The sequence below is a fragment of the Dendrobates tinctorius genome, unplaced genomic scaffold, assembly GCF_039654945.1.
Source record: "Dendrobates tinctorius isolate UK_male_01 unplaced genomic scaffold, ASM3965494v1 ptg000060l, whole genome shotgun sequence".
Lineage (NCBI taxonomy): Eukaryota > Metazoa > Chordata > Amphibia > Anura > Dendrobatidae > Dendrobates > Dendrobates tinctorius.
Genome location: NW_027361728.1, coordinates 63,252,738 through 63,279,546, shown reverse-complemented (window position 1 = coordinate 63,279,546; position 26,809 = coordinate 63,252,738). Strand labels below are relative to the sequence as shown.

General features: G+C 46.7%; 1 protein-coding gene across 1 annotated transcript; it reads right to left on the bottom strand.

Annotated features, from left to right (window-relative positions):
* Positions 1-1,416: 1,416 nt before the first annotated feature.
* LOC141092816 (uncharacterized) lies at positions 1,417-25,971 on the bottom strand. The gene is made up of 4 exons (XM_073579144.1): positions 25,845-25,971; positions 25,422-25,425; positions 2,997-3,140; positions 1,417-2,886 (listed from the first exon to the last, which is right to left on the bottom strand). Exons 1-4 carry the CDS (start codon positions 25,969-25,971, stop codon positions 1,476-1,478), a joined length of 1,686 nt encoding a protein of 561 aa, XP_073435245.1. The 3' UTR covers positions 1,417-1,475.
* Between the last annotated feature and the right edge of the window lie 838 nt (positions 25,972-26,809).

Sequence of the window (26,809 nt, the reverse complement as noted above, 5' to 3'; positions counted from 1 at the left end):
CCGTTGAAGTTGGCCAAATGAGGGACCAATTTGCGGCCTACTTTATTTCTGATGTAGGACGGGTGCACTGGCAAGATGAAATGGTGTAATGTTTTTGTTTGTTTATGGTAATAAAAAACCTTATTTGATACCATTACTGAGTGCACTATATTTTTTAAAATCCAATTAAATAAAAAACTTCCCATGTATAACTGAATTTTTTGATGTTCACACACCTGGGCAGGTAAATACACATATGAGTTAAAATGCAGCATTGCTAGTCTGCGTGAAATATATTGGAACGAGCAAAGCTGCAGGCCATGAATCAGGAAACCAATTTTTTTCAAGAGAAAATTGTCAAACTAGTTGAAAAAAAAGTATGTGATTTTTTCAAAACCCAACCCTCAAAACCCAACCCCACCCAATGAAAGTCAATGGGGAATACAAGTCAGCATTGAGTGGATGAATGTAATCAGCTCAATTCCAACTTTTATTTAAAATTGTGGTAGTGTATAAATAGACAAGTTTCTAGAGTTATTACACTAGGCCTTGGAATGACTATACTAGGCCGTGGTATTTAAAATATGAGTATAGTAGGCCTTGGGCCTACTAGTATAGTCATATGTGAAATACCACGGCCTAGTATAGTCATACCAAGGCCTACTGTAATAACTCGATTTTTACCAACTAGGATCTTGTTTCACGAAAAACAAACTGGTGAAACTTGACAAGTTTCAACAGTTTGTTTTTCATGAAACCAGATTCTAGTTGTTAAAACTAGAGTTATTACACTAGGCCTTGGAATGACTATACTAGGCCGTGGTATTTCAAATATGAGTATAGTAGGCCTTGGGCCTACACTAGTATAGTCATGTGAAATACCACGGCCTAGTATAGTCATACCAAGGCCTACTGTAATAACTCGATTTTTACCAACTAGGATCTTGTTTCACGAAAAACAAACTGGTGAAACTTGACAAGTTTCAACAGTTTGTTTTTCATGAAACCAGATTCATGTTGGTAAAACTAGAGTTATTACACTAGGCCTTGGAATGACTATACTAGGCCGTGGTATTTCAAATATGAGTATAGTAGGCCTTGGGCCTACTAGTATAGTCATGTGAAATACCACGGCCTAGTATAGTCATACCAAGGCCTACTGTAATAACTCGATTTTTACCAACTAGCATCTTGTTTCACAAAAAACAAACTGGTGAAACTTTTTAAGAAAGAAACTTATTTTTTAGACAAGTTTCAACTTTTTGTTTTTCATGAAACCAGATCCAAGTTGGTAAAACTCGAGTTATTACACTAGGCCTTGGTATGACTATACTAGTCCGTGTTATTTCACATATGACTATACTAGGCCTTGGGTTGGTTTTTAACATGTATTTACCCATCAGTGTGTGTGAGCGGCGCAAACAACATTAATGAAACTTTGTAATGGTGAACCACAAATGTAAATTTATTTTTAATCACAAAAATAAACCAAAAAATTATTTTTTCCGGCGTTTGGGGGCAGATGGTTTCAATTTGGGGGTGTGCAGGGAATATGCAACACTTGAAGTTGAAGACGGTGTTTGAGGGGAAGGGGCAACAAAACTTGTGGGGGAAGGTAGTCCAGTTAAGGGAATTAAACTAGGAACACTTGGAGGAGAGGAAATCTGTTCAGGTACATTTGTTGTAATGGCATGTCGCCGTAGGCTTGTGTGCCTGGACCGACTTTGGCCCAATGCCCGCCTTGATGGATTTCGCCTTGAACTTGGGGCAAATATTGAGTGTAGGTCCCCCGTCTGCTGGGGTGGCTGCTGCTGCTGCTGAGGTGGCTGCTGCTGCTGAGGTGGCTGATTTCGCCTTGAACTTGGGGCAAATATTGAGTGTAGGTCCCCCGTCTGCTGGGGTGGCTGCTGCTGCTGCTGAGGTGGCTGCTGCTGCTGAGGTGGCTGCTGCTGCTGCTGAGGTGGCTGCTGCTGCTGCTGAGGTGGCTGCTGCTGAGGTGGCTGCTGCTGAGGTGGCTGCTGCTGCTGCTCTTGGTTGGCAGTGCTCGTCCTTGCAGGAGGACTGGTGGCGGCAGTGATGGTCCAGGTTTGCGGAGTGGTGGTGGCAGGGCTACTACATGTTGTTGTAGCGGCAGGGCTGTTCCATGTTTGCCTAGTGGTGGCTGAGCTCCACGCATGCATGGGAGTGGCGGTGGTGCTCCAGACAGGAGCAGCGCTTGCCATGGTGGTGTCGGTGAAGTGACCAGCTGCACTCAGACTTGTGGTGGTGTAACGGTGGGTGTCCTGGCTTTGAATAGAGGTGTCCGTGCAGTGGTATGCAGCACAAGTCGATAGTGAGGTGAAGCGAGTCAATGGTGGCACAGGTGGAAATGACACCACTGACTGCTGACCGTACCGATTATGCTGCATAGCCTGCAAGAAAGCATTGTTGCAGGCCTGCAGCACATTCAGCTGTTGCTCAGGACTAAGGTGTTCCGCCATGCCCTTTTCAATCTTACTAAAAAAATGGTGTGCTGGTCTGTTGAGGTCGGCCTCCAGACGGTCAAGGCGCTGTTCTACAGAATTGAAGCGGTGTTCAAAGTGGTTAAAACCACGTTCCATGAGTGCAAAACCGCTTTCAACTCTGTCGGACAGCGAATTGAGGCTGGAATTAAAGGCCTCGCTCAAATGCATAAACTCGGGCAAGACATTCCTGTCCAAGGCCCTCTGCCGCTGGCGGGTAGTGCCCGCATAACCAGTGGCAGAGACCTGGGACAGGGGAACACCTGATGGCCCAGCTTCCTGGTCACCAGCTGTGTGTGTGGCTGACCTGCAAGGTGCTTCCTCGCTGTCGGATGGCTGGGACGGGTCAGAGGACGTCCGAGGAAGGACCGCTCCAGAGCCAGGTTGCAGGGTGCTGCTCCAGGTGCTGTGGAAGAAAGGAAAATCATTACTACCATGCCTTTACAAGAAGCATCAGCTGTGGATTAGAAAAACACAGATTAATAAAAATAAAAACCCAAAATTTATAATACTTACGATCTCGTGGCAAGGACCGGTCTTAGGAACTGCAACGCGTGATAGTGACGGTATCTAGTTCTGGTCCTTGACGCAGATCCACTGCGAACCTGGCCCTCAGCACGAACATCACTGTTGAAGCGGTCCTTGATCGGTCTTTGTCCACTGTTGGGAAAAAAAAAACAGTGCCGTCAAGGACAACAGACACTGCGGCACAATATAGCAATGCAATACTCAAAGCAGTCACTGTAGAGCCCAATGACACTGTTGGGTTTCCTGCTAGAATATACCTAGCACGAAACCCAACAGTGCCGTCAAGGACAACAGTCACTGCGGCACAATATAGCAATACAATACTCAAAGCAGTCACTGTAGAGCCCGATGACACTGTTGGGTTTCCTGCTAGAATATACCTAGCACGAAACCCAACAGTGCCGTCAAGGACAACAGTCACTGCGGCACAATATAGCAATACAATACTCAAAGCAGTCACTGTAGAGCCCGATGACACTGTTGGGTTTCCTGCTAGAATATACCTAGCACGAAACCCAACAGTGCCGTCAAGGACAACAGTCACTGCGGCACAATACAGAGCAGGGAAATACTCACTAAACGCCTTTTTGGAGGATGCTGTGGCGCTGTCCCAGCCATCCATCAACGCTGCGGCCACCTCATTCCATAGCCGCCGGGTCACCACATTGTCCTTGTACAGCCGGTCACGGCTGTCCCACAACGGCGCACGCTCCTGGACCAGGCTGATGAGCTGCTCATTATCCAGGTAGACGTCTTCATCCCGTTGTGGAACCTAGACAAAACACATTCATTAGAATAATCAAATTTAAATTGAATAAAAAGCTACAAAAAAAAGAAACATAAAAAAAGAGTAAAAATAGAAGATAAAAAATAAAGAACATTACAAATCATTTGATACATACATTCTGTATCACCACCGGGACTTGGCTTCGCTGCTCCTGCTCTTCGCCCTCAGAAGTCCCGTCCGCAGAAGATGATGAGGATGATGTCTTAAAAAAGTTGAAAAAAACGTAAGAGATTTGGAGTAGCAGCAGATATACTTACCAGATGCACGAAAATAATCACCTCACGGTCTGCTTGCGCCAATTCCTGCCGAGATGGGGAATATTCGGATTCTGAAGACATACTGCATGTAAAAATAATAAAAATCATTAGTACATACATAATTTAAAAGGACAGGCATATAATATAATATACTCACATTCTTGCGCTGATAATGTGTTCCTTGGTGACTGTCTGCTCTCCAATCTGTCAGTGTAGTAGTGGCAGAGTTTTGGCAGGCACCTCCTTTATATAGACTTTTTTTTTTTTACTTTAGAAGTTTATAACTAGTACAACAAGTGGACACCACCAAAAAAACGCAGCACTAAAAAACCGCATACATGCGCATGCCAGTGCGCACGTATGCGCATCCATAGGCTATAATGGCCATTTTTAGCGCAAAACGTGCGCATACGTGCGCATGCGTTTTTTTCAGGACCAAAAAATGCAACATGTAGCGTCTGTGAAATACAAACGCACACCCCAAAAAAACGCAGCACATGAAAATCGCATACGTGCGCATGCCAGCGCGCAGGTATGTGCACCCATGTTAAATATAGGGGAAAAAACGCATGCGCACGTATGCGTTTTTTTCAAGCGAAAAAAACGCAAATGTGAAACCAGCCTTAGGAAGTATTCAGGATGCAAAACATCAGTGAGTTGTCAGGGGAAATGATTAGACCAGTATTTCAAGGGGATATAACTTGTGCGTTCCACTGGTCTGAGGCGTGATATCGTCAAACATACTACAGTATATTCACCATACCAGAATATTTTTTTTGATGGATTATTTGATACTGCGGGATTCAGAAAAGCCACTTGGTGTCACTATAAAACTAGTATATCTTCCTTTTTGTAAGTCTTTCTGGTCTGAAGCAATGTGTGTTTTCTGAGTGATAGGCAACAATTTTATTTTACTTGACAGAAAAAATGTTTTTGCTGATTTAACGTGAGATTTTTTTTGTTCTTGTTTTCCTATTGTCATTGGTACAGTTATATTTTTATAAAACAAAAAGTCAGTATAGGTGACAGGATGACAGTAGAGAAAGGAAACCATTATCTGATGTATCTAAAAGTCCTCACTGCTGCTGAGTTATCAGACTTGTGTGCTTTAAATGCTCACCCCCAATAGTGGAAATGAACTTGAGTTGCAGCTCAAGAGCCATTTGTTGTGATATCTCCAGTTAGGGTCAGACTGAGGTGCCAAGGGCCCACCAGGGGAATTAACTCTAGAGGCCCACTCCATAGCTTCTATAAACATTTTTTATATATTATAAGGACAGGGATGTTAAACATATTTGTACTATATCTCATTAGGAAAATAAATTTCTGGCAGCAGAAAATGAGTGCGGATGTTTGTGAGCTCTTGGCTTTCTCTACACCAGGCCCCTGATTTACAGCTTTTTTTTTTTGTTTAACTGAATTAGCAGCAGGGGCGGAGAAAGTCAGGAACTCATGAATATTCAGGACTCGTCATTATGTGCTGGAGCTTCCAATACAAGATTTTGGTACAACTAAGTGACCCAGCTTTCTGCTATGGGGACCTGTCACTAGTTTGTTACCCTTAGTTAGGACACCATGAAATCAATGACAGATTCCTTGTAACAGAAACCCTGGATACCACCTTTAGAGTAGCTTCACACTAGCGTGTCCACTGCGGGATGCTCGCTGCTTGTATCCTACAGTGGACCAGCTCTGGAGGAGGATCATGCTGACATTATACTGATATATAATACTGGGTACATTATATACAATGTTATGAGTCAGAGTGAAATCCTTCAAGTGTATTTAAACTTCTGTTGCTAATGATTTTGTATTGGCAACTTGACGTTCCCAGGTTTGGAAGTCTATAACTGCACATTGTGTGCCTCACTGCTGTCTTGGGGAAAACTACTGTTAAGATTGTCTACAAGTGTGTTTTGATATTCCAGCATGTGTGCTTCCCTTTGCAGGGGGGGAACATCTGGCAAAATTTACTCTTGTACCATGGATCTAACAGAGTGGCAACCCTGTTGTCATGTCCTCACTAAATGAACGGGATTCATGTAGCTTAACAAGCAGCTAAATCACTATACCGGTATCAGGATCCTGACAGCGCCGGCGTACAGCCTCTGCTGAGCAGGGACTCACCCTCACTGTAGGGACCCCTGGGGATCAGGACAGCCAGAAAGTTTAGGTGCACAGGACCTGAGTGATGAAGTTTAGCAAGCCGGCACGGGACCTACGGTCATGTGACTGCAAGGGGGCGGGGCTTAGCGTCCTGCTTTCAGAGAAGACAGAAAGCTCAGAGTCAGGCAAAACGGAGTTCATACACAGTACGGACAGCGAGGTACAGGAGGGATAAACAGACAGGAGGTCAGACAAAGCCAAAGGTCATACACAAGAGGGCGACGTGGTACCAAGGGGACGAGCAGAGAGAAGTCGGGTCACAAGCAGAGAGTCATACACGAGAGGTAGCGCAGTACAAGAGGGACAGGCAGAACTCGTAACAGGGACAGAACCGGATCAAAACCAAACAAGCAAGCAAGATATCAGGCACAAGGCACATGTATGCACAAGGTCAACTAACTCAGCCGAGGGCAGGAGTATAACTGACACCGGACCTAGGTCCAGTGAGCATTAAATAGCCGCCCTATGCCAGGGAGAGGCGGAACAAGTAACCCCCCGTTAGACCAGGACGGGCCAAAGCGAAACCCCGTCCTGGATCATGACAGTACCCTCCTCTCAATGGGGGGCCACTGGACCCCCAGGTCTCTCAGGGTACTTGGCGTGAAAGGCCTGGACCAACTGATCCGCATGAACCGATCGAGCAGGAACCCACAAGCATTCTTCAGGACCGTAGCCTTTCCAATGTACCAGATATTGAAGGGCACGACGGACCAACCTGGAGTCGACAATTCATTCCACCTCGTACTCCGACTGCCCGTCTACCAAAACCGGTGTTGGGGAAGCTGATGATCCCTCCCCAGCGGACCTCACAGGTTTCAAAAGGGCCTTATGAAAAACATTTGGGATCCGCAGAGATGGTGGGAGACGCAACCGAAAAGCCACCTGTTTAACTGCCTCGGTAATTTCATAAGGACCGATAAACTTGGGTCCAAGCTTCGCAGAGGGGACCTTGAGTTTTATATTCTTGGTGGACAACCATACCTTATCCCCAATCTGAAACACCGGTCCCGCGGATCATTTTTTGTCCGCAAAAAATTTAAATTTGTCCTGGGCCTTCGTAATGTTACTCTGGACCTCTCGCCATACCGCTGGGTCGTCTCATCCACCCCAGGACACCCAGAATTCAAACTGGAAAATTCTCCAAAATGAGGATGAAACCCATAATTGCAGAAAAAGGGAGATGTATCCGTAGACTGGTTAACGCAGTTGTTAAATGCAAACTCAGCCAACGGTAACACAGAACACCATTCATCTTGTCGGTCTGAGGTCAAGCAACGCAAAATTTTCTCCAGCGACTTATTGGTCCACTTGGTCTGCCCATTAGTCTCCGGATGATAAGCAGATGAAAAGGACAGACCAATACCCAACCTTTTACAAAAAGCCCTCCAAAATCTGGAAACAAATTGCACTCCTCTATCAGACACCACATTCAAGGGTACCCCATGCAACCGCACCACATGCTCAACAAACAATCTGGACAATGTTTCCGCATTAGGTAGAGCTGCCAAAGGTACAAAATGTGCCTGCTTACTAAACCTGTCCACCACAACCCAGACGACGGTATTACCCTTGGAGGGGGGAAGGTTGGTGATGAAATCCATGGACAAATGCGTCCATGGTCTCTCAGGAATTGGCAGTGGTACCAATTCCCCGGCCGGTTATGGGGGGTTTTTGCACGGGCACAAACATCACAAGCAGACACATATTCCCCAACATCAGAGGCTAAAGCAGACCACCAGAATACTCTAGCAATGGCCTTCCGGGTAGCCGAGATCCCTGGATGTCCACCCAGAACTGAGTCATGGAACTCCCGGAGGACCTTAAGGCGAAGCTGAGCTGGCACAAAAAGTTTGTCCACTGGCTTAGCCGGCGGTGCAAGAGACTGGGCTTCCCGAATCTCTCGTTCCAACATATTCGAAATACCTGCCACCACTACCCCAGGCTGAAGAATGGAGGACGGAGGTTCCGGGGGGGGACACCAGATCTAAACTGCGTGACAATGCATCCGCTCTGACATTTTTGGACCCTGGCTGAAAAGTGATCGAGAAGTTGAATCGGGAAAAAAGTGACCATCTAGCCTGTCTAGGAGTCAAACTCTTAGCTGACGCAATATAAGCTAGGTTTTTGTGATCCGTAATTACGGTTATAGGATGGACAGCCCCCTCCAAAAAATGCCTCCATTCTTCAAAGGCCAACTTAACGGCCAGAAGTTCTCGATTTCCCACATCATAGTTTCTCTGCGCAGGAGAGAATTTCTTTGAGAAAAAGGCGCAAGGTCTTAAATTGGTCAAAGTGACTGTTATGATGAGTCACCAAAGGAGGAAAAAACAAAATACCAGCTAAGTCCAGAAAAACCAGAGAGGTTGGCAGCTATCGGATTGCAGACCCCTGAACCTATCCACAACAACTAGCAGTAGCCGTGGGGGGTTCCTACGGTGCCCTAGATCCCTCGATCACAGCCGGAGAACTACATAGCCTAAAGACAGAAAGGGGAAAAACTAAACTGCCCCAGAGCAGACCCCAAAGCAATAGGCAGCCCCCAACATATAATGACGGTGAAGCAAGATGAAAACACTAACACAGATAGAAAGATAGGTTGAGCAAATGATGGGGCCCAAGCTAACTACATAGGACAGGATAGGAAAGCTTCTGTCTGCCATCCGCAAAAACCCTATCAAAATGAGCCAACCGACTGATAGGAAAAACAGGCCCTGAAGTCGCTAGGCTTCAAAAGACTATATCAGCACTCAGGTATATTCTGAAGACAGAGCAAAAGATCAAAAGATCAGAGACAAAAATGGAATTCAGCTCACCCCCGGCCGGGGATGGCAGAACTCCCAAAAAATAAGGCAAAACAAAAACAAAACTGAAGAGTACAAAGCAGAGCAGAAAAACTTAGCTTTGAGACGCAGGAATCAGACTGGTCTCCAAGAATCCAGCAGGAAAATCACCAGCCAGGAAGAAGGGCGTCGGCAGCCTTATATCTAGTCCTCAATTCCAGCCACCCAGTCATCATCTAGCTGCCCAGGTGTTTGGTAATCAGTCTCACTACCTTCCTTCACTAGAGGAGGGAGTTCATCAGACCTCAATGGTGAAGGGAAAAATGAACTCACAACAGGAGGCTCTCGGATATATACTCCTTCATCGCAGCCCGTTCAGGACCCGCAAGGTTATACAAGCGGGCCTTGGGCAATTTAGCACCTGGAACCAGGTCAATGGCACAATCAAATGGGCGGTGTGGTGGTAAAACCTCAGCCTCTTTTTCGGCGAAAACGTCCATATAGTCTATCAGGCACCTCGGAATACCTCCAGACCCACGGACGACACAGACACAGTATCAAGACATTTCTTAGAACAATAGGGACCCCATTTAACAATGTCCCGACATTCCCAATTAATTACAGGATTATGCAATTGTAGCCAGGGGAACCCCAACACCAGTCCCGCTGGCAGGTTGTCCATCACAAAACATGAAATACGTTCCTGGTGCAAGGAACTCACTTTAAGGAGAAACTCTTCAGTACGACACATAATGTCATTCTTTACCAGTGGTGCTTTGTTAATGGCCACAATGTGAATAGGAGTCTCCAACCTAACTGTCCCTAACTTACACCTGGATACCAAATCAGAGTCAATAAAGTTCAATGCTGATCCGCAATCCACGAAGGCAGAAGTAGATGTGGAGACACTCCCACAACAAAGTTCCACTTGCAACAACATTTTAGATAAGGCAGATAAAGGTACCTGAGAGCCTGGGTGACCTCCACGACCATCACCCAGGCTCAGTCGCTTGGTTAGTGGACGGGAGGGGCAAACCTCTCTCCAATGTCCAGAATCGCCACAGTGAAAACAGCCTTTTCCCACATGCCGTTGTCTCCTTTCATTTTCTTTGAGGTCGATGGTTCCCATCTCCATGATCTCCAATATAGGACTGGCTCCCCTTCCTTGGGAGAATAATGGTCTTTCACTTTGCATCACTCCCCTCGCCCGTAGCCTGCGATCCATTCGGACGGCCTGTGTCATAGCCTCCTCCAGGGAATCAGGCGGAGGGTGGAGAGCCAAAGCATCTTTCAGATGTTCAGACAGACCTCTACGGAACAAACCCCGGAGGGCGGCATCATTCCAGCAGACCTCAGCAGCCCAGCATCTGAACTCTGAGCAAAACCACTCGGCTGAGTGCTTCCCCTGGCACACACTCATCACCATGTCTTCAGCCATACGCATACGATCAGGCTCATCATAAATATGCCCCAGGGCCTCAAAAAATGCATATACCATCATACGCTCAGGGGCCGTGGTCGGAAGGGAGAAAGCCCAAGCTTGGGGGGCTCCCCTTAACAGAGACATAATGACCCCCACTCTCTGACTTTCATCCCCAGAAGAGTGTGGTCTTAAGGAAAAAAAAAAAGCTTACAGCCCTCCTTGAAAACTCTGAACTCTTTTTTATCTCCAGAAAAGGTATCCGGTAACTTCACTGGAGACTCAGGGGAAACTAAAGTAATATCCCGAGCCCCCGAGGAAAAAAACCCCTGCACAGTGTCAGCGATCAGCTGCTGAGACTGAGCCAGGACTCATTGTTCTCCAAGGAGTTTCTGAAACATCTGGGTCAGGTGTTTAACCTGCTCAGAAAGAGCGTGCATAGGATCCATCACATACACAGAAGAAGGGGAGCAGAGAGAAAAAAAAAATGGTATCGGTCAGTTATAATATCAGGATCCTGACAGCGCCGGCATACTGCCTCCACTGAGCAGGGACTCACCCGCACTGTAGGTACCCCTGGGGATCAGGACAGCCAGAAAGTATAGGTGCACAGGACCTGAGTGATGAAGTTTAGCAAGCCGACACAGGACCTACGGTCACGTGACTTCAAGGGGGCGGGGCTTAGAATCCTGCTTTCAGAGAAGACAGAAAGCTCAGAGTCAGGCAAAACGGAGTTCATACACAGTACGGACAGCGAGGTACAGGAGGGATAAACAGACGGGAGGTCAGACAAAGCCTAAGGTCATACACAAGAGGGCGACATGGTACCAAGGGGACGAGCAGAGAGAAGTCAGGTCACAAGCAGAGAGTCATACATGAGAGGTAGCGCAGTACAAGAGGGACAGGCAGAACTCATAACAGGGACAGAACCGGATCAAAACCAAACAAGCAAGCAAGATATCAGGCACAAGGCACACGTACGCACAAGGTCAACTAACTCAGCCGAGGGCAGGAGTATAACTGACACCGGACCTAGGTCCAGTGAGCATTAAATAGCCGCCCTCTGCCAGGGAGAGGCGGAACAATTAACCCCCAGTCAGACCAGGACGGGCCAAAGCGAAACTCCGTCCTGGATCATGACAACCGGGGTCCAATAAGGGAGACTGTAGTTGAATCTGTGATTTATTGAACGTAGATATAGATGTGTATGGTAAAACTACAAATAGAAACAGATACATAGAATCAGTATAGGATTCATGGAAATATACATTATACATAACATGCAATCTGAGCTACTAGCTGAGCAGGGGTTGTAACTAAGCTAGCTAATATAAGACAGAATATACAGGGAGAATAATTACATACCACAGATGCTAACGCAGGGGGAAAGAAAGCGATGAGGTGCTTCCAATCTGCAGGCTTGAAAGAAATGGCCGACTGAAGGAAAGAAGAGGGACGGGATAGACCATGATCCCTTGCAAAGTTACCTAGAATACATTAGGTATTGGAGGGAAATAATACAGAAAGTACAATACATAACATTATGCAGTAATATCTTTTGGCCACTAGATGGAACTAAGGAAACAAGAAACATTATCTAAGGAAAAACTGAATATCCTGTACATACAGCAATATGGTTATATGTTATCAAAACAGATGATAAGAGTCATTTCTTATGTTGGAGACAGAACACTCCCCATCTGGCATTGAAGGGATGCCACAATTACTATCCTCTGAAGACAACAATAGGACCAGCTCAGTCATTGGTCTGGAGAATGTCTACGGGTCCATCTCCATCCTGAGTTCGACTTTGCGGAAATGGCCATCTTTACTGGGAAATGTAGTAGTCACTAGTCCAAGTGGCCACTGGTTCCGATGGGCCTGGCAGTCTTTAACAAGGACGAGGTCACAAATCCGAAGATTAGGCTTGGTAGATTGCCACTTTGTCCGTGGCTGCAAGGTAGACAAATATTGTTTGCACCACCTGTCCCAGAATGTATTGGCATGACTTTGTACCTGCCTCCATTGGCGCTTGTAGAGGTCCTTAGCATCGAATCCTCCTGGAGGGGCACTGGATAGTCCTGTTTTCTGGGTTAGAAGAGTAGCTGGAGTCAATAACAAGGGCTCCTCAGGTCATTAGGAACTGGAACCAAGGGCCTTGCATGGATTATAGCTGCGGCTTCTGCCATGAAGGTGGTTAGACTTTCGTGGGTAAGTCTCACTGCTCCTTCCTGAAGAAGAGTAGAGTCAAGAATTCTTCATACTAGACCAATCATTTGTTCCCAAGATCCACCCATATGCGAGGAGTGAGGTGGGTTGAATGACCATGTGCAACTTTGGTCACTGAGGAACATCTCAAGAGTCTTATGGTCTAGATTTGAGGGTATGCCCAATTCCTTCGCTGCACCAATGAAGTTGGTACCTCTGTCTGAATGTATATGTTTGATAGGACCACGGATGGCAATAAAATGTCTCAAAGCATTGATGAAGCTTGAGGTGTCAAGTGACTCAATGAGTTCTATGTGGACGGCTCTGATTGACAGACAGGTAAACATGACGGCCCAACTTTACTATTGGCTTGTCCGCCTCTCATGTGACGAGTTACAACTGACCAAGGTCCAAACACATCGAGACCAACGTTGGTAAAAAGAGGGTCTGGACTGAGTCTAGCTGCTGGTAGGTCAGCCATCTTTTGGGTTTGAGTGGAACCACGAAGCTTACGGCAGGTAATACATTTGTAGATGACACTACAGATGAGTTTCTTTGCACCAACAATCCACAGGCCAGCAGTTCTGATGGCTCCTTCTGTAAATAGTTTTCCTTGGTGTTTGACCAGATTGTGATAGTGTTGCACGATTAGGCGAGCAACATGACATTTTCCAGGAATGATAAGAGGGAATTTCTCTTCAAACTCTTTTTTAGCTTCTTTAAGGCGACCTCCTACTCTCAGCAGGCCGTTGTTGTCAATGAATGGGTCGAGTTTTCTCAATGAGCTGCTCGCAGGCACTGAAGCTTTGTTAATGAGACATTGGATTTCCACAGAGTAAGTCTCTCTTTGAACTGTAGAGATGATGTGGTTTCTGAAAGATTCCAAGTCGGAGGTAACATAGGTGTCTTTACAGAGATGCCAACTTTTACATTTTCCTGTGTCACGAGCACTGGTGGTCTTGAATGAGCGAGCTATATGAGTCAGGCAGGTAATGGCTCGAGTAAATGACTTCCAACTTGAAAATTTGTCGAATTTGTGAGATCCAAGCTGAATAGCAGAAGTCATTGTATGGAGTGTGGACACCTGAGGGCGGATTTCAGCATCTGAGTCCTCTCCTATCAGTTCCAAGGTGTCTGGACAACGCTCATCTGTGTACAATAGTTTTGGTCCTGAGAGCCATATTGTGCTCTCTAGTCAACTTGCGTCAACTGCTCTAGTTGCATGATCTGCAGGGTTTTGATCCGTGGGGATGTAGTGCCACTGCTTTGAATGAACTGATCTCCTAATTCGTAGCACTCTGTTGTTGACATAAACGTAGAATCACCTGGTTTCATTGTGAATGTATCCCAGGACTACCTTGCTGTCTGAGTAGAACTTGGCTTGTGTCAGGTCGATATCCATCTCGGATGTGACGAACTCTGCTAACTCGACGGCTAAGACTGAAGCACAAAGTTCTAACCTTGGTATGGTGTGCTCTGGTTGTGGAGCAAGTTTGGCTTTCCCCATGACGAATCAAATGTGGCTTTGACATTTGGAGTCCACAGTTTTGAGATAGGCAACAGCAGCAATTGCTTTGACAGAAGCATCTGCAAATACATACAGTCTTTGGCTCTGTATCTCTGTAGACGGCACAGGAGTGTATGGCCTTAACACATTTAGGTTGGAGAGAGCTGCTAAAGAGTTCTTCCATGCTTCCCACTGGATTCTCTAGTCAGGTGGCAGAGGTGCATCCCAGTCAGAAGTCTCCTTGGTTAAGTCTCTTAGTATAGCTTTGCCTTGTATAATAACAGGAGCTGTGAAACCTAAGGGATCGTACAGGCTGTTGATGGTAGACAGGACACCTCTGCGTGTGAAAGGCTTTTCTTCCTGGTTGACCTGAAAGGTAAAAGTGTCTGACTATAGATTCCAGAGAAGCCCGAGGCTGCGTTGCATTGGTGTGGGGTCTGACCCTAGTTCCAGGTCTCTGAGACCATTACACAAGTCTTGTGAAGGGAATACGTTCATGAGTTCTTGGCTGTTTGAGGCTATTTTGTGAAGCCTGAGGTTAGAGCAAGCAAGCATCTCTTGGGCTCTTTTGAGAAGACTGATGGCAGTCTCATTTGAAGGCATGGTTTTCAGACAGTCATCAACATAAAAGTCTTTTTCTATAAATTGTCATCTGACCCGTATTCTGATTCTCCTTCTAGAGCTGACCTTTTGAGTCCATAGATGGCGACTGCAGGAGAAGGGCTATTGCCAAAGATGTGCACTCTCATGCGGTACTCTGTGACTTCTTTAGTAGCATCATTGTCTCTGTACCAGAAGAACCTTAGGAAGTTCCTGTGTCTCTCTCTCTCACAAGGAAACAATGGAACATTTGCTGGATGTCAGCGATGAAGGCAATGAAATCCTTACGGAAGCGCATAAGTACTCCCAGCAGTTTGCTATTGAGATCTGGTCCTGTCAGTAGAACATCATTCAGGGAGACATCATCAAACTTAGCACTGGAGTCGAACACCACTCTAATCTAATCTGGTCTGGTTTCTTAGGGTGGTATACTCCAAACATGGGTAGGAACCAGCATTCTTCAGAGTCTTTGAGAGTGGAAGCTAGTTCTGCATGGTAGTTCTCAAATATCTTCAACATGAAGGAGAAGAAGTGATCTCTCATCTCTGGTTTCTTCTGCAGATTATGTTTGAGAGAGAAGAAACGTTTGAATGCCTAATCTCCGTTGTTTGGTAGACGTGGTCTGTGGGTTCTGAAGGGAAGAGGTGCGACCCAGCTGTTGGTCTCATCTTTTACGAGTCTCTTGTCCATTAACCTCTAAGAACAACTTATCCTCTACTGACAGGTGCGCTACGAGCTGACGCAAGCCAGATGGTAGGCAATTGGGCTTTAGGAGGGAGCAAGTTCTGATCCGTTGGTTGGGCTTCCAAGGTATGGTATGGAGCAGGGTGCTCCTGGAATTAGCCAAGTCCGCTCGCCTGGACAGACCCCCCGACGTTCTTGTTATACATGCTGGGGGTAACGATTTAGGGGTCAGGCCAGTCAGGGAATTGATTAGTGACATACGTTGCGATTTTTTGAGATTGTGGACGTCTTTCCCGAAAGTGTTGTCTGTCTGGTCGGACGTGGTACCTAGAAAAAATTGGAGGCAAGCGAGGGCTTTCAAAGGAATTAACAGGGCTAGGGTAAAATTGAATCGGGCAGTGTCGGGATTTGAGTCCAGGAATGGTGGCATTAGTGTGAGGCATTTTGAGTTGGGGGGAGGCATCGGTAATTTCTGGTTGGACGATGGGGTCCATTTAAATTCTATTGGAATTGATTTGTGGGCATTGGCAATACAGGAGGGGATTGAGAGGGCCTTGGTGGTTTTGGGGCACTCACGAGCCTGAGGTGGTCAGGGCTGTTCGTGGTTGGCGGGGTTTTTGGAGTTGACGATGATTGATCGGGGAAGGATTTGGAAGTAATATTCCCGACAGTTTTAAAATGGTATGGGGGATCTGGCTTTTTGGTTATGGGCTCTGGACGGGGTTTTACCTCGGGAGCTCTGGTGGTTAATCTCCCAGAACGGGAGTTACGGTGCCCTCGAGCTGGGGATGGACGGCTGTGGGTAACATGGTGGTCGAGTTTTTTACATTGGTTTTTGGGCCAAAAGGTTTTATAGCCAGATCTTTTAGCTCCAAGAACCCTCCCCTCATATTTGCATTATGGTTAATATATTGATGCTTATGGTTAATGTTATTGTTTGTTAATAAAATTGGCCGCTGTGGCCAAAAATTATCCAAAAGAATTTAAATTGTAGTGTGTGTTATTTCAGGGGTGGGGACATAGGAAGGAATCGGGTAGGTATTGGATAACGGAAAAGGAAAACTGGAGTCGCCATATGCGGTCAAGGAGGGGACTGGGGAGGGAACAGCCTGGAGAAAGCCCCCATGACTGCAGTGGGCAGGCAAATTTTTTAAACTTGTTTTGGCCAGAATGATATGAATGGCTGAGGATGGGGGCCAGAAGAGGAGTTCGGGGTGGGGGCAGCCAGAGCAGTGGGGAGAAAGTGCGGGAAAAGCCGCATTCGGCAGCTACAAGCAGAGGAGTGAAGACCCACCCTCCCTGTTATGCGGTAATACGGGGTAGGTGGTGTTAGGGGATATCTGTTAAAAAAAATAATAGAGTCGGTGGGATCTATATGGATCGTTGGTGGTTGCTGTCGTCACAGTGGCTGGGGGCGGGGGGTGGGGTTCTTGGAGTTGACGATGATTGGTCGGGGAAGGATTTGGAAGTAATATTCCCGACAGTTTTAAAATGGTATGGGGGATCTGGCTTTTTGGTTATGGGCTCTGGACGGGGTTTTACCTCGGGAGCTCTGGTGGTTAGTCGCCCGGAACGGGAGTTACGGTGCCCTCGAGCTGGGGATGGACGGCTGAGGGTAACATGGTGGTCGAGTTTTTTACATTGGTTTTTGGGCCAAAAGGTTTTATAGCCAGATCTTTTAGCTCCAAGAACCCTCCCCTCATATTTGCATTATGGTTAATATATTGATGCTTATGGTTAATGTTATTGTTTGTTAATAAAATTGGCTGCTGTGGCCAAAAATTATCCAAAAGAATTTAAATTGTAGTGTGTGTTATTTCAGGGGTGGGGACATAGGAAGGAATCGGGTAGGTATTGGATAACTGAAAAGGAAAACTGGAGTCGCCATATGCGGTCATGTAGCTTAACAAGCAGCTAAACCGCTATACCAGGGTCCAATAAGGGAGACTAGTTGAATCTGTGATTTATTGAACGTAGATATAGATGTGTATGGTAAAACTACATATAGAAACAGATACATAGAATCAGTATAGGATTCATGGAAATATACATTATACATAGCATACAATCTGAGCTACTAGCTGAACAGGGGTTGTAACTAAGCTAGCTAATATAAGACAGAATATCCAGGGAGAATAATTACATACCACAGATGCTAAGGCAGGGGGAAAGAAAGCGATGAGGTGCTTCCAATCTGCAGGCTTGAAAGAAATGGCCGACTGAAGGAAAGAAGGGGGACGGGATAGACCATGATCCCTTGCAAAGTTACCCAGAATACATTAGGTATTGGAGGAAAATAACACAGGAAGTACAATACATAACATTATGCAGTAATATCTTTTGGCCACTAGATGGAACTAAGGAAACAAGAAACAAGAAACATTATCTAAGGAAAAACTGAATATCCTGTACATACAGCAATATGGTTGTATGTTATCAGAACAGATGATTAAGAGTCATTTCTTATGTTGGAGACAGAACACCTGTATTCAACACTATTTCTCACCCTAAGATTTCAGGCATCATATTAAAGATAGAGCAGCAAGAAGGCTCTCATGTGTCTGGTGCTTCAATGAGGTCTGAGTCCATGGTGTGTTGGTGGCGAAGTAATACTCAATCTTGCTTCCTCTGTCCCCTCCCGCCAACCATGAACAACAGAGCGGGGATCATTATCCTCTTCATCTCCTGACTGTTAGGCTCCCATCATTTCTTCCTCGTTCTCCATTTGTTCCTCGTCTCCGACACCTTCCCTAATAATAATAATAATCATTATTTTTATATAGCACTAACATATTCCGCAGCGCTTTACAGTTTGCACACATTATTATCACTGTCCCCGATGGGGCTCACAATCTAAATTCCCTATCAATATGTTTTTGGAATGTGGGAGGAAACCGGAGTACCCGGAGGAAACCCACGCAAACACGGGGAGAACATACAAACTCCTTGCAGATGTTGTCCTTGGTGGGATTCAAACCCAGGACTCCAGCGCTGCAAGGCTGCTGCCCCCTAAGAGTTTGTCTGGTACCGTGATCTCCCCTAGATCACTATTGTCACTATTGCTGGTGGACCTGCACTTCTGGGGTTAAAGTTTTGATCTCAGTGCAGACTCTTACCTGCACACCTGGGGCTTATTATGGTGGCCTCTCATTGGTTCTGGGAAAGCTTCTTATAGCCTCAGGAAGCTCCCATCCCCGTCAGTTATACTTTCACCCTTGGCAGAGTTGTGTTGTCCCCTGAGTGTGTTTGTGCTGTGTTCTGGTTGCCTGATACTTTGTGTATGACTCGGTCTGTTTTCTGGATATTGCTTGTTGTATTCTGCTTGGTACCTTCTATGTCTGTTTGGTTTTGACCCCTGCTTGGCCCCGACTATCCGTTCTGTCTCATCCATGGTACTTTACTGCTATCTCTGTGTATGACCTCCATTTTGCCTGACTCTGAGCATTCCTGTAGTTGTGTCCTGCCGATCTCTGGAAGCAGGACACTAAGCCCCGCCCCTTGCAGTCACATGAGCGTTGGTTCCTTCACTGCTTGCTAAACTTCAGCATCCCCAGGTGCTGTTTGTCTGTACTTTCCAGCCATACCTGACCCCGTGCCCCCCTACATTGCGGGTGAGTCCCTGCTCAGCGAGGGCTGCATGCCGGTGCTGACAGGACCCTGAGAACTATAATCCACCCTCCCATGACACACGCCTGTGCGACAACAGTCCGGAATTTAGGGATATTGTTATCTCTTCTGCATCCTCTTCTGCTCCCACCTCATCCTCTGGGACCACCACCTCCTCCCGCAGACTATTCAAAGTGTGCTCCACAGTGTAGATGACCGGAATAGTGATGCTGATGACGGCACTGTCGGTACTAACCACTTAGTAGCCATTTCGAAACTGTGCAGAAGGGTGCAGAGGTCCTTCATCTGTGCCCACTCCTCAAGCATGATTTGCACTACGTGCCTTGGCACAGGCTATGCAAAAGGACATACTGCACAAGGGCTCATTGCTGCTGCCACAGTTGCTGCAACGTTTGCAGAGTGGAATTCCACCGTAAGGGCACATCACATATCAAACAGTTAATCGGTAGGCCGAAAAACCTCTGTAGCAATGCAAGTTGATGACCTGCGGGATGCAAACGGCGGAAGAGAGCACACAGTGATTGTGCTATCTACAGAAGCACATCCAGGCTGGGATAGTGGAGGAGAGATTGCTGTACCATCATGTCGAGGACGTGAGCCATGCAAGGCACGTGCATGATGTTGCCCCGGCATAGGGCCATCACTATCTTCGTACCATTATCGCACACAGCCTTCTCTGGCTCCACGTTCAGTGGAGACAGCCATTGCTCAAATTTGGACTGGATGACTGTCCACAACTCTTGAGCTGTTTGACTGCGATTTCCAATACATATTAATTTAAACACTGCCTGATTGCAGTGAGCCCTGGCTGACAAGTACAGAGGTGGGGGATTCAGTCTGCACTGTTGGAATGCATGTCTTTTTAAGGAAGAGGTTGAGGGTGCAGATGTCAGCGAGATGTAATGCCCTTGGCCATGTTTGCTCGCCCAGGTGTCAGTGGTGAAATGCACCCTAGCAGACATAGATTTTTTTCAATGAATGGGTGATGTTGTCTGTGGCATGCTGGTGTAGTGCAGGTACAGCTTTGTTTGAGAAGTAATGGCGACTGGGCAACTGGCCCTGGGGGACTGCGACAGCATCACAATGACCCAAAACACAGCCAGGGAAACTAAGGAGTGGCTCCGTAAGAAGCATTTCCAGGTCCTGGAGTGGCCAAGCCAGTCTCCAGACCTGAACCCAATAGAAAATCTTTGAAGGGAGCTGAAACTCAGTGTTGCCCAGCGACAGCCCTGAAACCTGAGAGATCTGGAAAAGATCTGTATGAAGGAGTGGGTCAAAATCCCAGCAGCAGTGAGTGCAAACTTGTACAAGAACTACAGGAAACGTCTGACCTCTGTAATTGCAAACAAAGGTTTCTGTACCAAATATTAAGTACTGTTTTTCTATTGTATCAAATACTTATTTCATGCAATAAAATGCAAGTTAATTATGTAAAAATGATACAATTTGATTTTATGGATTTTTTTAAAGATTCTGTCTCTCACAGTTGAAGTGTACCTATTAGAGATGAGCGACTTTGCCTTTTTTCTGGGTCGAGTCGGGTTTCATGAAACCCGACTCTGTTAAAAGTCGGGTCGAACGCAATCGGCCGATTATCGTGAAGAGATGAAGGCCGACTGAAACACGAAACCCAATGCAAGTCAATGGGGAACCAAGGTCGGCAGTGAGTGGAGGACAGGAAACACACCTACAGTGCCCATTTTAATGCCAAAAACATCAATTCTTATTACTTAAGCTTGTCAACCTTAATTTACTTTATAATAATAGTTAGGCATTGAAAACTGGGGGTTATTTGGCTAAAGTAGTGGGGGGTAGGGCTGGCTCCTGATTTTCGTGGGCCCTGGGCCAAAGAGTGTCACTGGGCTCCTTTAACACATGCCACAATTCAGGATCCTCTGATATGGCAGAGAAATAGCAGTATAGTACAATGAAAAATACTTCACTTCTTACATCTCATGACTGATATCCATTTTAAATTCTCCAATAGCTCCAAAAACGGACAGTATATTGCTCCATACAGTATTATGGCCACCGCATAGTGCGCTATACAGAGTAAAGAGGCCCATATATTTCTCCATATAGAATCATTGGTCCCATATAATGTCCCATACAGTATATGATGAGCTCCACATAATGCTACAGTATATGTTGGTCCCCATGGATGAAGCTCCACTGTCTTATGGGCCCAAATAATGCTCCATATATAATGGGCCCCATTTCTAATGCTCCAGTGTATAATGGGCCCTGTTAATGCTGCTCCAGTGTCTGATGTCCACCTTTGGAATGCTCCAGTGTATGGTGGGCCTCATATATCATTCTCCGGAGTATAGTGCTCCCCAAAAATTGCTGTCCCAACATTGAAAACAATTAAATAAGTCTCCTCACTAGGGAATCCCTGTACTAGTCTGGACTCCTCGTCGTCCCCATCTTCCATCTCACTGCACTTGGACTGTTTAGACAGAGGGCGTACAGACGTGATGTCATCGCACTCTCTGACCAGATTGTCACTGTCAGGAAACGCGGAAGACGTCACGGCGGTGGAGCAGGGAGAGGTATTTCAACTTTGCAAGTGCTGTGATCCTGAGCAAGCAGGGGGGGCCCACTCGTTGGTGACGGCACTGACACAGGGCCCCTCATAGTACGGCGGTGTGTCTGACCGCGGATGGAGGGCCCTCCCAGCGGCAGAGACACTTTTGTGTACTATGAGGGGCCCTGTGCCAGTGCCATCGCCCATGAGTATGCCCCCCCACATGCTCAAGGAACCTGCACTTTCATCTGCACCTTCCTCTTTGTCACCTTGTAAGGTGGTATAGTATGCGGGAAGGGGAACCTGAGTTTCATTAGGGTCAGATTTTGGCTGTGTAGAGTGTGAGGGGAATGTAGTGGTCTGGGTCAATGTACCAGCAGAATCATCTAGCAGTGGCTGGGCATCAGTGCACTTGTGGCGCCCCCAGGAGTGCGGTCACCACAGTGGCATTACCTTCCTCCTAGGGAGTGTGATGTCATGCTTGGGAGCAACGAAGGATCTCTCTAGCAGTTAAACCAACACACAACACAGCTCCCACTCCAGGCCAGCAGGGAGACCTCTGAACCTGACTGCTGAGGAGCTGCTCTCTGTGGTCGGGAGGAGGTAAGCTAGGGCAGTCTGTGAAGGGAAGGGGAAGTGTGTGGACGTGAGAAGGGGAGCTGGAGGAAGAGCAGAATTAAGGCTCACTCCTAGCTGGAGCGCATGGTCCGGATTCCGGTCTCCGAGTTTGTAGGGACACTGACGGTCCTGCAGCAGAAACCGGAGGAAGTAGCAGTTGTAAATGCTCTGTCCCCAACTAAGGCTCGGAGGCCCCAGCAGCGACGTGTGTGAACCAGTAGGAAAAGGCTATGGCTGCCTGCCATACGAGAAAGTTCCAAAAGAGAGTCAACAGGGGGAACTTCAGTGAACTCAGTACTGCGAGTACCTCAGATTAGCGCTAGAACGGAGGCCACACTACCTATCTGCAGAGCGAGAATTCCAAATTTGCTTCCAGGCTGACCAACTCCTTCTCCATCTGTACTCTGGGTCCTGGACGGCACTTACTAAGTACAGCTAAAGGAACTGCATGACTGTGTCTGTCATCTTTCACCTGCGCCTGGCACATGGCTCTGCTGCATCCTGCACTGCACACTATCTGCCAACTCTTTCATCTGCCCTGAGACTACGGCCCTACCTGTGCAGGGCTTCTACATCTTAGCTGCACCACAACATCTGTCCTAGAGAAGTGACACTGCAGCGCGGGTCAATCTGATCAGAAACCACTGGTGGCATCACGTATCATTCACCTATAAACGTTATTCACCCCTTTGCATGGATGCCCAGGGCCACGGAACGGGTCATCACCACCAACGTGACACATCCCTCTGAGACACCGGCCCGGTACCGATTAACCCCACTGCCCTGGCTGGCCACCCACACTCCATGTCAGATTCATCTTGGACTGGGGAATTCACGATTTGACTTGATAACCCAGGCAAGGTATGATAGAAAGAGCTACAAGGACTAATGTGAAGTGTGGCCTGCTGCATCATTCACTTTTGGTGGGGGTGAAGGACACAAGGAAAGGGGTTCTTCCTGACCAGGAGCCAGCACTTGACTCAGTGCTTGCATTTTTTTAAACTTCAGAAGAGGAGGGCATATTTGCTGGAGTCTGTTTCGGCAATATAAGCCAAAACCAGTTCCTGATGCTCTGGCTTTAAAAGTGGTTAACCTACTCCCAGAAAAGGTAGCCTTCCAGGCGTTCCAGAGCCAGACCATGACGCAGGCTCAACACCTCCTCCCTTAGCTGCTATTGTGCTTTTGCCACTACCAGCAGATGCACTACCACCTTCAGCACCAGCTGGCCCCCCCATGCCCACGTCCGCGGCCTCCTCCACCATACTTCAAAATTTTGGAGAAAATGTTCCCAAAATAACATCAGATATATGGTACTCTATCAGAAGCGTACAGCTCTATACAGTCAAAGGATAATTGTCAATCTCCCTATATATTCCATCAGTCACACAGAGACACTCACAGGCTCAGTATGGATTAGACAAGAATATAAAAAGTAGAAAAAGTGTTCAGTATCATCAGATAGCAGGTATATATAGTATAGTTTAAACATTCTAAATCTCCGTAGATATTTCAGGAGGCAGACACAGACGCTCTCAGGCTCATTATGGATTACAACACAATATAAAAAGCCGTAACATGGTAATGGATCTGAAGAGTACAGCTGTACACAGTGTAGGGGTCATTGTTGTCAATCTCAGTATTTATTTCCACAGTCAGAAAATAACTCTCACTTGGTCAGTTTGGATTAGACCAGAATATAAAAAGCAGGAAATGGGTAATGTATCACAAGCGTAGAGCTGTATACACTAGTGTTGGGGTAATTTTTAAATGTACATCTAAATTGCAGGACTAACCCACAGACTGTCACATGCTCAGGATGGATCACACAACAAAATAACAAGAAGATCCGCAAGAAATAATCACACATGTGGGACAATGTTCCCTGGTGTCAATGATACACTTAGAGTGGTGGGTGGAGGAGGACTTCCTGGCAGAAAGGGTACAGTATCACCAGATACCAGGTATATATAGCATATTTTAAACATTAAAAATGTACGTCTATATATAAGGAGTAGTGTTGAGCCACCCCACTAGTGTTCGAGTTCATTTTGGTTCGTCGAACAAGAGGCAAGTTCGTCAAATGTTTGTCAAATGTTCGAAGAACACCATCGAACACCATTGAAAACAATGGCCGGCAAACACAAACACATACTAACACATAGAAAACAATTACAAAGCACCTTAAAAGGTGTTCCAAAGCAGACAAAATGCTCAGAATACAAAAATAACATATGGAAAAGGGCAACTATATATAGAAAAGAGGTGGAGGAGTAAAAGGAGGAGGAGGAGACACAGATATAGGCATGTCATGCCCTTATGAAGTCAAGAAAGGCTGGAATAAAGATGTAAAATACAAAAAAAAAAAATCTGAAATCGAAGACGATCATATGCCATCGGACTTCCCACCATAAATTATGCCAACTTCCGATCGGGCGGCGCTATTCCCACGAACCTCCGAACACCGTCCTTGAAGGCAAAGTGTTTGGTTTCCGGGGCAGTATTGTTGCAAAGCTGAACCTTAAAGGAATGTCCAGAAGGGCACCACCAGGTGTGGAGCCTGCGGCTTAATTCGACTCCACCCGGGAAACCTCAACCATGCCAGCTACAGAAAAGATGGACAGATTGCAAGCTTTGTCGATTCAGTGGGTGGTGGTGGATGTCCGCTTTTAGTTGTGCTAGCGATTTGTCAACTTAATTCCGTTAACGAACGAGACTCCGGCATGCCCCCGCGGTACGCGTCAAGCTTACTAGAGGGACACGCGAGGCTCTGGCACGCGAGATCGAGCAATAACAAGTCTGTCGTCATGCCCTTACATGTCCGGGATTGCATGCAAGCTACACTGAAAGGACCAGCGTGTGTCGCTTACAGGTGCAGATAACCCGCTGAACACCGTTAGTGATGGGGATCTGGGATTCCAATTCTTCCTCACGAACGAGGATTTCCCAGTAAGTGCAGGTCAACCGGAATTCCGGAATTAGGCCTAACCGGAATTCCAGAAAGAATGGAAAAATTTAATGTCCAAACCACAGGTGCTGTAGCTTGCTTAACAGCTGGGCTCCTATGCTGAGTAGCACGCAGTTCTTACATAAACAGGTGGCATAGATTGGTTCACGGGTGGGCAACTCTGCTGAGTAGCAGACAGTGCTTACATAAACAGGCGGCATAGCTAGGTTCACAGGTGGGCTCCTCTGCTGAGCAGTAGACACCGGTTACTAGTCTCAAAGTATTTACTGGGCTAAATGGAGTTAAAAAATGGTTCTTACATAAACAGGCGGCACAGCTTGGTTCACGGGTGGACTCCTCTGATGAGTAGCAGACACAGTTACTAGGCCCAAAGTAATAACTGTGCTAAATGCAGTCATATGTTAGAGAGTGAGAGCCTGAGCCGTGTACTGTATGGAGCACTCACTTGTCCACCGAGCTGGGGGGAGGGATTGTTTACAGCCTGGCCAGAGAGTGACACAGACAGGGTTTAGGCGCTGCACTGTGCCAGCCATTTCTTTTCATATTATCCTCAGTGCTTTGGATGATGTGGAAACAAATGGCTGGCACAGTGCAGCGCCTAAGCCCTGTCTGCGTCACTCTCTGGCTGTAAACAGTGTCTCACTTGGCTGTCATGCCTCAGGACTGAGAGATTAGTATATGGCCACTCACCTAGGGTCGTGACTGTCACTGCGATCTGCTTGGTGAGAGGAGGGGGCAGGTTGATGAGCACCACTAGGTCCACGTCCTGTTGCAGTAATACGTCGTCGATGCGGCTGGTGTAAAAGGGCACAGTCATCTCCTTGGTGAGCTCTTCGGCCTCCTTCTGCGTCCTGCCCCTTAAAGCCTTCACAGAAAACCCCTCCTCTTTTACCAAGTTTGCATTAATACTTTAATTCATTACTTTTAAATACATTTATTTTTTTTCTGCTTATAATTATTGTTTATGAAACAGTGTGATCAGCAGTGCTAAATGGGTGTGGTTGGGGCGTGGATATGGGCGTGACTACTAAAATGGGTGTGGATAGGGGCGTGGCCTAAAATTTGCCACGACGCACAGCCTTTATCCCTCTTTGCCTTCTTCAAAAGTTGGGAGGTATGGCGCATCGTTCAGTCCTTGCACTAGTGGGGGTCAGCCCACTCAGAGTTAACAATGTCCTTGCACAAAGCACCAAAGGCCAGACCATGCCACTCTCCATCTTGTGACTGATCACATGATCTTGACATCACACAGGTACTGTCAGGACTCTGCATGTGCAGATATGGTGGACCCCTCCTATCCGCTCTATGGTGCTGGAGGAAACTGCTCTGGTTTTACATTACTGACGCCATCATGCGCAATGACACGTATCTCCCCTCCATTACTTCACCATTGACTCTGTCACATATTCCCCCCTCTGCCCACAGACTGGTGTGGTGCCCCCGAGGCTCAGTCACCACAGAGGTACTGCACCTTCTCCTAAGGTGTAGTACCCCACCACCTAGGTAAGTTGGGAACTCCTTTCTACGCTCCAACACCTGCACCCACACACAGGATAGTTCAGCAATGGACCAGATTGCGGCTCCATGCTTAGAGGGTAGCAGAGCACCTTTCGTGGGTCCTTGCTTCGTAACACGAGATGTGCTGGGAGGTGGGT